The following is a 9,476-nucleotide window of genomic DNA, read 5'->3' on the forward strand; positions in this document are numbered from 1 at the left end:
TGTTGGAAATGGTTTCTGAAGGACTGTCAGGAATTTGTTTTGGGGCTTTCTGGAAGCACTGCCATGCTGAGTTCTGTTGCTGTGTGTTTGAGGAGTAACTTCAGCTCTCTGTAGATCACCACCCTTCCTTGGCCTACCTTCCACTGAATGCTCCCAGTTCTCTTAGGGATAGGGATCCGTAAGAGGAAACCCAATAAAATGGACAAGCAGCTTCTAATTTCTCTCTGGCTAGATTTTACAAGATGTATTTGGAGACGTTTAATAAACCACAACCAGAGATTCTCAGACTGACTTGTGTCCCAACACTGTGACTTTATAGGCGCTTTTTGACGGACTCCAACCTACCTGTAGTGCTGCAGTTGTGATTCCAGCTGCTGAACGTGTATTTGCAGATGTGGCACCTCCTTAGCTTTCTCTTCCAGCTCCTTCACTTTGCCAAGACTGTTGAGGACGGCGTGTCTGGCCTCTTCCACCTTCCTCCTTGTCTCCGCCTGCTCCCTCTTCAGGTTACGGTTGCAGTCTTCCAGGCTGACCAGAGCTTCCTGAGAGCTCTTCAGCTCCCTCTCCAGCTCCTGATTGAACTTGAATGCTTCTTCAATCTGCCCATCCCTGGAGCTCCGGATGAGCTCCATTTCCTTCAGGACACTTTGGAGGCACTTGGTCTGGGAGTGCTTCTGTGTTGATGGTCTCTTACTCCCTACGAAACAGGTTCCCTCCTCTTTATGGCTGGCATGGCTCTTCCGCAGTCCCACCTGTAATGACCAGGAGCAGAAAGCAGGGAGAAATTGATGTGTTTTAAAGCAACTGACATTTTAATAAAGACTGAAAATGGCTGGATTGTGCTTTGTTGGGGTTTTTTTTGAATCACATACAGTTGATCAGCAGCTAAAGTGCCTCTGCGTCCCCTTGGAGCAGTTCCCACTCAGCCCGGTCAGCTCTGGACGCAGCAGGCTGCGGGGGCCAGCCTCTGGTATCAGAGGGACCGGAGGTCTGGCTCGTGGGTCCTTCCACAGGACGGCGGCAATGGAGGCAGGTGGTGGAAGAAAGGGGCAGGCTCAGCGTTGGGTTAAATCCAGCAGGTTTACTGGGCCCCCGAACGGGAGACCTCACCTACCAGGGGTGCCCAGCAGTGAGCAGCCTGGAGGGCTTGTGCGAGGGATTTTATGGAGGGGCGGTTACAAGGGAGGGATTACAGAACAACCAATCAGGGAAGGGAAAGGTGTGGCAAACAAGGTAAAGGACACAAACAGGAACCAACCGTATGAAAAGAAGGGAGGGACTCCCTTCCCAGGACCAATCACCGGGCCCCCAGACCAGAACTTTCCAGAAGCATGGGAGGGGTGTCGGGGTGACTGGCAGAGCCCTGGGAGGAGACAATGCTGCCACATAGGGTAATTTGAATAAAATAGGGAGGGCGCCAACTGGGATCATAAAAAAGTACAAAACCATAGGGGAGACCCAGACCAAACCAAACCCAACACACTCCCACACTAAAGCTACTTGACCTTTGCCAAACACAGAGACAAGGAAAAGATCTCTGGAAAGTAGTTTTTAATACCTAACTATACATAGAGTATTCAAACTACTCACTATTATGTTATTGCACAAGTTTCTGTATAGCTTTAATGTCATTACTGTGGTCTGTACTCAGAAGTCAAGTAGTGTGCTGAAAAAGATATTTCCCATGAAGTTGTGTTCAGAAGAAGAGAGCAGGGAGCAGCTGGGGGGTGTTCTGGAGCTCTCCTCTTTGTCGTTTTTATTCTTCCTGGGGCCTCAGACTCATGACTTCATGTTTGCTTCAGATTTCCTTTCCCTTTTCAGATGAAAATGGTAAAAGTGGCTTTGACCTGCCATGATGGACGTTGAGAAGAGGAGCAGCCAGCGAAGGCAAGTGGCAGTGTCACACATGGAGCAGTTCTGTGAGTCCTGTGTTAGTATCAAATCAGACCTGATCAGACCTGCCAGAACAACTGGTCCATGCTGCCCTTCACTGCCCTGCCTGTCCCACGCTATTTCATGGCAGAGTAATTTAACTGCTGTTAAGTGTGTATGTGTTTCACTCGAGCCAGTACAGCAGAACCAACAGAAACCAGCCCCAGAATTAATGGGGCTCTGCAGAGGAGCCCAAGACTGTTCATCAGCCTGCCCACAGAACTGAAATCTTGTGACCACGCTCTGAAGAAAATGTACTTCTAAGGTTTCTGAGGCACTTATGACTGAGGCACTGTACGTGCTCATACGGGTAAGACTCCAGAAGTTCTTTCCCACTTCAGGAAAAAGCCTGCAGTGGTGCATATCCAGTATTTGGTATCAGCACATCCTGACTGAAAGTGCAATAGAAGCAGCAGCATTGTACACTTGGGTTTGTTAAGCTGAACTCCCCTACACTTTTAACAGAGTGCTCATCAGCCTGTCCCATAGCTACATCAAATGGCACACTGGTGAAGATAAGTTTCTCCTTAAAGCCTCCCTGCAACTAAACTTTGCTAAAAAGTTAATGCCGAGGATGAACGAGCAACTTGGGTCTCAGTCTGGAGGTGGAGGGGTTTTTAACACTGACTTTCCGAGAGCAGCATCTTTCCTGAAGCACTCGGGGCCACCCGAGCCGCCTCCGGGAGGCCGGTGCAGAAGCCGCCCCGGACTCACCTGCAGCGCCAGGCACCGCGCGTCGCTGCTCTGCAGGGCGGCCCGCGTGTCCTCCACCAGCTCCCGCAGGCTGCCGTTCTCCTCTTCCAGCTTGGCCATGCGGTCCTCGGCCTGCTCCAGCGCCACGATCTCCTCGTAGCACTCTCGGGAGCAGGGCCCCGGCGGCCGCCGCTCGGCACTGCCCGCGGCTCCGCGGCCGGCGGGGTCGGCGCGGCGGCGGCGGGGGCTGCGCAGGCGGATCTGGGTCTCAATGTGCTCGCTCTCCCGGCCCAGCGGCAGCCGCGGCCCCGCACCACCCGCGCGGGTGCTGAAGTGGCCGCAGAGCCGCGCGGAACTGGCGGAAGGTGAGCTCGGCCGAGAGCCCGTCCCACAGCCCCGCGCACTCCTCGGGGTCCGCCGCCTCCTCCAGCCCCAGCACCTGGCACAGCGAGTGCAAGTCCTCGCCGGGGATGCGGCCCGCCCCGGCGCAGTCCAGGTGGTGGAAGATCTCCTGCCGGTACTGGTCCAGGCCGGTGGCCAGCACGACAATCTCGTTCTCCACGCCGCGGTCCAGCCCGTAGTGGTAGGCGAGGGCGCTGACCAGCCACTGCGTGCGCCGGGTCGGCCACCCGTAGGGGTCCCAGCCCTCAGGCGGCTCCATTGCACCCGCCCGTCCCGCGGAGCTGCCCGACCATCCCGAGCGCCCACCGGCCCCAGAGCTCAGCCCTGGCCCGCGGCGGGACGGGATGGGATGGGCGGGACGGGCGGGGCAGGGCCGCCGCTGCCCCGGCGCTGCTCCAGCGCTGCTCACGGAGTGCCCGGCTCGCCCCACAGCGGAGTCGCGATCCCCTTTGTCCGTCAGGAAAAGGGATTCAGGCAAAGCGGGCAGGTGCCACCCTGCTTGGTTTGTGTGCCAAGCCTGCGCCCCAAGCTTGTTTCTGATTTCTTAAGTAATTTCTCCCTGCTTCCTCTTTAACAGCAGCAAGACAATAGCATCTCACAATCCAGTTTGACAAGTGAGGCTTGTGAACAAGTGAGTGCTTCCACGAAATTAAAAACCCAATGCGCCTGAAAGTCGACCTTCTGTTCGCTCAGGCTTCCTTACCTCTGTAGATGAGGTGACTTTATGGTGTAGGTATGTGGGTTTTAAATTGTCTGTGATAGAGATGAATAAGTGCTAAACCTGTTCAAATGCTGAGCTGCCCAAAGCAGTGATTTTAGTCTCTCTTTGGCTGGGGAGTAGGACCGGCGCTGTTGAACGCAGGGAGCAGCACGAGCAGGGCTCCTCCAGCAGCAGGGACACACCACGAGCCAGAGGGAACCGTGGCACCAGAGGGGGCCGTGGCACCAGCCACGCCCAAGGTCTGAGCAGGGTGGCAAAGTCATGTGGTGCTAAGAGGCTGCATTAACAGCCCAGGCAAGGCATGGGCCAGGTCTGGGGACCATCCAAGGAGTCCTGTCAAGAGTAAATAATTCTAAGATTCTCCCTAGGACAAAAAAAGGAGAAAACCAATCCCGCTGATACGTGAGGAAAGAGAATTCAAGTTCATTTGAAACACTGTTAATACAGGCCTGGGTTTCTTTTGAGTGAACTGACACTAATAAATGTTTGCTCACATGTGGTGGGGTTTCTCTGCAAATAGGCTTTGATGATTCATCTGATCACATTTGGCTTTGCTCTTTAAGATAAATTGAGCACCTGAGTAGCTATTGTTGAGGAATGGAGACTTTTTTGTAGCTTAGTATTTTCTCAGGATGAGCTGTACATTTTAGCCCAGCAGGAAGGTAAGGGAAAGGTTTAAAAGCTTTCCCTCCTGAAGTGACACACTTTCAGAGGAGCCTGCAGAGGAGAAGTCCTCTCAGCCACTGCCAGGGCTCTTTGCCTCCTCTGCAGGCTCAGTATTCTGGGAGTTCCATGAGCCTCAGCTGCCACACTATTTCCTCAGAATATTTCTTGTTGTGCAGTACACAGGAAGAATATTCTGTGCTAGATTGTCCTCTGGGCTTTGAGGTAAATCTCAGGAATTCTGGTGATTTTTGTGTCCAGATGAACTTTTTTTAGCTAGTAAGGAAAAGGGAAGAGGCGCCATCGAAAATTAATTGCTCAAAATTTGAGTGGCCCAACCACACGAGAAATGAAGTCTAAACTGAAGAATTTTTTATTTTTTTTCTGCTTACAGGTGGGGTAAAACAGGCAGTGCTATTGCAAATAAAGTTCTTCGAAGAGATTCAGCCAGCATTCAGCTGCATGAAAATCAAAGCAGCAAAGGATGAGACAGGGCACAGGAAGTGTCTTCAGCCCTTCCTGTTGTAGGTACAACAGTCAGAGAACTGACTCTAGCAGATGCCCCAAGCTGTTGGTAGCCCAAGCCCTGTTCTGGCTGGTCCAGTTTCAGTCCTACCTGGAGGACCAGGGTGGCTGGCTCGGGAGGGGAGGAGGTGGGGGGATCTCGGGGGGCTTCTGCTTCACAGCTGGGCGGGGGGGGCGTGGGGGAGGCAGAGAGTGCTGGTGCTCTGCTTTTCTGGGTGACTGCGGCTGCTGCCGAGGCCATGTCTGAGAGCTGTCAAAATGGACGGTCTTGGAGCTCCCTGGAGGCGAGGGTGAGCCGGGCCTTCCTGGCTGGGACGCTGGAGCTGGAGCAGGGCGACTGTGGAGAGAGGAGGTGTCTGAGGCCCCCAGCTGCACCTGGCACACAGGGACCCTCCTCCCAGCGGGGCCCAGAGCTGGCAAGGCTCCCCGGCACGGCTGCAGCTGCTGGCACACCTTGGCCCAGGTGGACAGCTGCCCCTCGAGGCCCCAGCATGCCGGGGATGGCTCTGGGCAGGGTCCCTGGCCAGGAGCGGGCCCCAGAGAGCGTCTGCCTTTCAAGGGCAATCTCGGCCCTGCTCTTTCTCCTCCCCGCCTTGCTTTGCCCCTGCCTGGTGCTCTTGGGGCTGCTCTTGGCCAGGCAGCCTCTGTGGGAGCCAGCACTGGCTGCAGCCCGAGCGGGCTCTCCAGGACAAGGCCCAGCCATTAAGAGGCCAATTAAAGCATTGGACAGCAGCAGAACCCTCAGCAGAGTTGTGTGCACAACCATGGCCTCGCCACAACTCCACAGCAGCCTCCTTGGGAATGTTTCCTGTCTACAAGCAGCCTTTAAAGGAAGCTGGGGGATGGAGATCAACAACTTACTGTTCCTTGCGCTTCCACCACCGGAACCCGACATAGCACAGGACCATGGAAAATGGCACAGTGATCAGCGTCACTACTGTGCCTACCATGCAGGACTTGCGCACATCCTGGGGGCAGAAAACTCTCGGGCTGCTCGATGTATCCTGGGCATTTGTGCCTGACTTGCCAAGCACATCTGCGGGAGCAATGGGGAGCGTGAGCCCGTGCTCTGCACCACTGCTGAGCTGGCAGCACGTTGGATACGGCCAGGACGTTCTCTGTTTCCCCAGAGCTGGGGCCTGCAGGCCCCTTGCCGCCCCTGGGCCCAGGCTGTGCCACCAACAAAGCCCAGAGGGCCGGGAGGAGAGCCCAGGGGCAGCGCAGCTGCTCGGGCAGGGGCTCCTTGGAGGGACACGGGCCAAAGCCATCCCTGCAGCAGCAGCTGCCACCACAACCCTCCCTGCCCCGCGACAGCTCCCGCAGCCCAGGGGGACAGAGCCAGGCCCTGGCAGGACACACAGCAGCCCTGCCCAGTGTGGCAGCCAGGGCTGGCTCTGGCCCTGGGCTTGCGGCAGGGCTCCCGCTTGGAGCTGCTCCTGTGCCTGGGGCCTCTGGGCACTCAGGGCCAGCTCCGGGAGGTGGCTGCAGCGGGAGGGACCTTGGTGCACGAGTCCTGTTTGCCAGGGGCTGCGGAACGAGCTCCAGAGGCCTCGAAGCCAAGGCGCCTCCAGCTTTGGCTGCTGCCGGGCCCTGCAAGGGCGGGCCCTGGGGGAAGAGCTGCTGCCACACAGCCCCGCCGAGGGCTGAGCCCGACTGAGCCCGGCACAGCAATTACCTCCTGGGCCTGTGCCCGTGGCTGGCAGCTCCTCCTTTCCTGCAGCAGGGGCTGACAATGAGCCCCTGCTTTCTCCGGGAAGCGCTGTCTCCTCCATGGCCATTTGGTCCATCCCTTGAGAAAGGAAAAGGGACAGCTGGGTCAGATGGAACTGTTCCCCATGGGGAGGTGGCATCTTCAGGAGGCAATACTGGTCAAAGACATGGATCAGGATCAGGAAAATGCCCAGCCTCTTGGAGCTGATCCCGGGCACTCCCTCCTCCAAACTGCTGCCCCTCCTGATCTACCCGGAGACCGGGAAATTGCAGGGGATCTCAGGGTGTGCATGGCCCGTGGTGCAGTTTGGGCACCCTGTCAGCTGATGCCAAATGCCTTCCTGCAGAGGCTGGGGAGGAGCTGCAGCCAGGCCAGGCTGGGAAACAGCCCTGCAGGGCGTGAAAGCAGCAGCGGGGCCGCGAGGCTGCGATGGATCCCTTCCCCTGTGCCGGGCACGGCGTGTGCAGATGTGCAGCGACAGCCCCCGGCTGCTGAGGCTCAGGAGAAGACTGAGGGAAATGCACCCACCACGCCGTCTCTCCAGATCACTCAGCATCTGGTCCAGAAGTTCGGATGCCTCCAGGGATTTCTTGTCTTCAATGTCTTGGTTCTTCCCTCTCGGAGGACCTTAATGGAAAGTAATTCCATTTCTCTTTCGGGCCGGAGTGGCAGTGGGTGCACCTGGGTGACTGGTGCCCTCCACGGCACTCCCTCATCTCTGCCTTCCACTCAGGAGCACGGGCAGAGGGAGCCCGTGCCTGCAGTGGCCCCACGCTGGGAAGGAAGGAGCCCCTTGCAGGGCAGTCAGGGCAGAAAGCACTCCCTGGAGCTGCCGGCAGCTCTAAACTCAGCCGGGGCCAGGGCTTGGCAGCGGCAGCAGCTCCGGCTCCCTGGGGCCGGCAGAGGAGCCGCGCCGGGCACAGCCCCGGGGCACAGCCCTGGGCCCGGCCCCTTCCCTCTCTGCTCTTCTCCGTGGCTGCACAGAGCACACGCAAGGAGCAACTGGCATTGCACACGGGAAGAAGACTGACAGCTAAATGCTCCTTCCTCCCCCGACAACGACCCTGTGGGATCACTCAGGGCTCGAGAAGGGAGCAGGGCAAGGTCTCCAGAATCCTTCAGCCTTGAGATGATGTTAAGGAGAGTGGCACATGAGTGAGCTCTTGCCACAGTGACGCTGATCATTGTGTCACTAAAAAGGGACATTGAGAACTTGCCTCCAGCATGTGCCGAGGTCTTCAAACCGTCATCCAGGAGGGCTTCCAGATATTCCATGTCCTGATCCCAGTCTAGAAGGGAGCAGAGATCAGAAGCATTCCATGGTGTGCTGGGATCCCCTTCTGCCTTAGGGAACTGGGCACTGCAAGGGGGTTGGGTAAGGCCGTGGGAGACAGATGCCAATGGACATGGCCAAAGCTGCAGAGGGGCCTGCGGAGCTCTGCACAATGGAAACCCTCCCTACAGCCCTGGGAAATCTGCAGCAGGCAGGGCCACAACTGCCCCTCCCTCCCTCTGCTGGGACAGCTCCCACAGCCCAAGGGGACAGAGCCAGGCCCTGTCAGGACACACAGCAGCCCTGCTCTGCCCCTCTGCCCTTTCCCCACCATGGGCACCCCTTGCAGCCGCTCCCAGGTTTCGGGACGTGTCTCCCACGGAGGGAGCCCAGCAGGACTGCTCAGTACCCGCGTGCCCTGAGCCTGCTCGGGAGAATTCCTCTGTGCTGTGCTGCTCTTGCCCGGGCTGTGCCCGCACTGCCCAGCAGCAGAGATGGCAGCTCAAGCCTCAGCAGGGCTGAGGCCCAGAGGCTCAGCAATTACCTCCTGTGACTGTGCCTGGCATGGCCTCCCTTCCTGCAGCAGAGGCTGCCAATGAGCCACTGCTTCCTCCGGGAAATGCCGCCTTCAGCACAGCCTCTGCTTCCATCTCTGGAGAAAGGAAGAGGGACAGCTGGGTCAGGTGGAACCATTCCCCATGGGGAGGTGGCATCTTCAGGAGGCAATACTGGTCAAAGACATGGATCAGGATCAGGAAAATGCCCAGGCTCTTGGGGCTGGGCCAGGGCCCTCCCTCCTCCAAAGAGCCTCCACTCCTGATCTACCCAGAGACCAGGAAACTGCAGGGGATCTCAGGGTGTGCATGGCCCGTGGTGCAGTTTGGGCACCCTGTCAGCTGATGCCAAATGCCTTCCTGCAGAGGCTGGGGAGGAGCTGCAGCCAGGCCAGGCTGGGAAACAGCCCTGCAGGGCGTGAAAGCAGCAGCGGGGCCGCGAGGCTGCGATGGATCCCTTCCCCTGTGCCGGGCACGGCGTGTGCAGATGTGCAGCGACAGCCCCCGGCTGCTGAGGCTCAGGAGAAGACTGAGGGAAATGCACCCACCACGCCGTCTCTCCAGATCACTCAGCAACTGGACCTTGTGTTTGGATTTCTCCAGGGACTTCTTGACTCTTGTAGGTTTGTTCCTCCTTCTCGGAGGACCTTAAGAGAAAGTAGTTCAGTTTCCTAGGAGTGGATCCCACAAAACCAGTGCTCAGCCTGTGGGGTCAGCAGGGACTCACTACTCACCCCTGCGATGGGAGTCAGGCTTGCGTGCAGGAGCCAGCAAAGGAGCTGGAGAAGTCCTCCCTGCAGACACACCTGTACCTCAACAGCCAGAGAAGCTTCTGTCGTTTCTGCCCCACTGGTCAACTTTGGGCTGTGAGCTGGCAGCTCACCCGGGGAAAAGGTCTTGACCTACCCTCACCATCCCCCAGAGGCTCAGTCGTGGACATGGGCTGGGAAGCTGCTTCACCAACAGGTTCAGCTGCAAAGAAAGTCAGGACAGAACAGTTTC

General features: G+C 57.6%; 1 protein-coding gene and 1 long non-coding RNA gene across 2 annotated transcripts; both read right to left on the reverse strand.

Moving 5' to 3' along the window:
- Positions 1-341: 341 nt before the first annotated feature.
- Positions 342-3,301, reverse strand: LOC138101956 (EF-hand and coiled-coil domain-containing protein 1-like). The gene is given in 3 exon segments (XM_068999699.1): positions 342-752; positions 2,647-2,977; positions 2,979-3,301. Coding segments are annotated over 3 exon segments (1,050 nt in total). The 5' UTR covers positions 3,287-3,301.
- Positions 3,302-7,863: 4,562 nt separating this feature from the next.
- LOC138101948 (uncharacterized) lies at positions 7,864-9,102 on the reverse strand. The gene is made up of 3 exons (XR_011147288.1): positions 9,023-9,102; positions 8,465-8,572; positions 7,864-7,936 (listed from the first exon to the last, which is right to left on the reverse strand). It is a non-coding gene; the product is annotated as an uncharacterized lncRNA (long non-coding RNA).
- Positions 9,103-9,476: the final 374 nt, after the last annotated feature.

The sequence above is a fragment of the Aphelocoma coerulescens genome, unplaced genomic scaffold, assembly GCF_041296385.1.
Source record: "Aphelocoma coerulescens isolate FSJ_1873_10779 unplaced genomic scaffold, UR_Acoe_1.0 HiC_scaffold_58, whole genome shotgun sequence".
In the NCBI taxonomy this organism is placed as follows: Eukaryota; Metazoa; Chordata; class Aves; order Passeriformes; family Corvidae; genus Aphelocoma; species Aphelocoma coerulescens.